The sequence below is a fragment of the Cyprinodon variegatus genome, unplaced genomic scaffold (assembly GCF_000732505.1).
Source record: "Cyprinodon variegatus isolate N-32 unplaced genomic scaffold, C_variegatus-1.0 Scaffold7994, whole genome shotgun sequence".
NCBI lineage: Eukaryota > Metazoa > Chordata > Actinopteri > Cyprinodontiformes > Cyprinodontidae > Cyprinodon > Cyprinodon variegatus.
Window position 1 is genome coordinate 1 of NW_015158447.1, and position 1,143 is coordinate 1,143.

Below are 1,143 nucleotides of genomic sequence, written 5' to 3' on the forward strand. Positions count from 1 at the left end.
GAGGCCTGGGCTGGGTGCTGCATAGGGTGACTGATGGGGGGAGGGGGGGGAGGAGGAGGTCCAAAGTTATGCTGCGGCGGCGCCATCATGTGGTGAGCGTGAGAAACCACGGGGGGCTGGGCGGCGTAGTCCCCAGGGTGGTGGTGGGGGGGCTGGCCGGGGCCGGGCCCCGCAGACAGCGGCTCCCGAGACGCGGAGTCGTCGTGGATCGGCACGGTGATGAGATTGCTGTGTTTACGAGTGGTTACCGTGGAGATGCGGTAGGTCTCAGGCCCCATGGGCGACGGAGGGGGCGGGCCTTCGTGGGGGTTGGGCGGCGGCGGCTGGCTGTACGGGTCGTGGCCGCCGTGCTGGAGCGGCCCGGGGAGGTGAACGTGGCTTTTGGGTATGTGAGGCGGAGGGACGCGGAACCTTTCCGGCACTTCGGGCGCCGGGGCCAAATGAACGGGCTCCTGGCGGGACGCCGTCTTAGGCGTCCTCAGGTGGCGGTGGTTGACGTGGGCCTGGAGGTCCCGCCCAGACAGGTAGGTGCGCTTACAGCCCGGCACCACGCTGCACATGAACAGGTAGCCTCGCTGGCACTGCTCGATGCGCTGGACCGGCTCCGTGCATTTAAACAGGTTCATCCTGGAAACAGAGAGAGGATTTAAGCTCCGCCTCCCAGCAATGAGGGCGGAGTCTAGACGGCAAACTCACCCTGGGCACATCTTCTCTCCTTTCTTCTCATGCAGCAGAGCGCAGTCGTAGCAGAAGACGTGTTTGCAGGGAATCTGAGAGGATTCAGAGACGGAGTCAGGAGATCAGAAAAACCAACCGATGGACGACCAGGAGAGACACTCACCATCATCATCATCACCACCATCATCATCATCATCACCATCATCATCAATATCCTCACCATCATCATCATCATCATCATCACCATCATCACCATCATCACCATCCTCACCATCACCACCATCCTCACCATCATCACCATCATCTTCACCTTCATCATCACCATCCTCACCATCATCACCTTCATCATCACCATCCTCATCATCATCACCATCCTCATCATCATCACCATCCTCATCATCATCACCATCCTCACCATCATCTTCACCTTCATCATCACCATCCTCATCATCATCATCCTCATCA

The 1,143-nt window shown here is 59.1% G+C and overlaps 1 protein-coding gene across 1 annotated transcript; it reads right to left on the minus strand.

Annotated features, from left to right (window-relative positions):
• Positions 1–5: 5 nt before the first annotated feature.
• On the minus strand, positions 6–852 carry LOC107081591 (E3 ubiquitin-protein ligase Hakai-like; the record flags this gene model as incomplete). The annotated part of the gene is made up of 2 exons (XM_015369744.1): positions 697–852; positions 6–627 (listed from the first exon to the last, which is right to left on the minus strand). Coding segments are annotated over exons 1-2 (633 nt in total), but the record flags the coding sequence as incomplete, so codon positions are not given.
• Between the last annotated feature and the right edge of the window lie 291 nt (positions 853–1,143).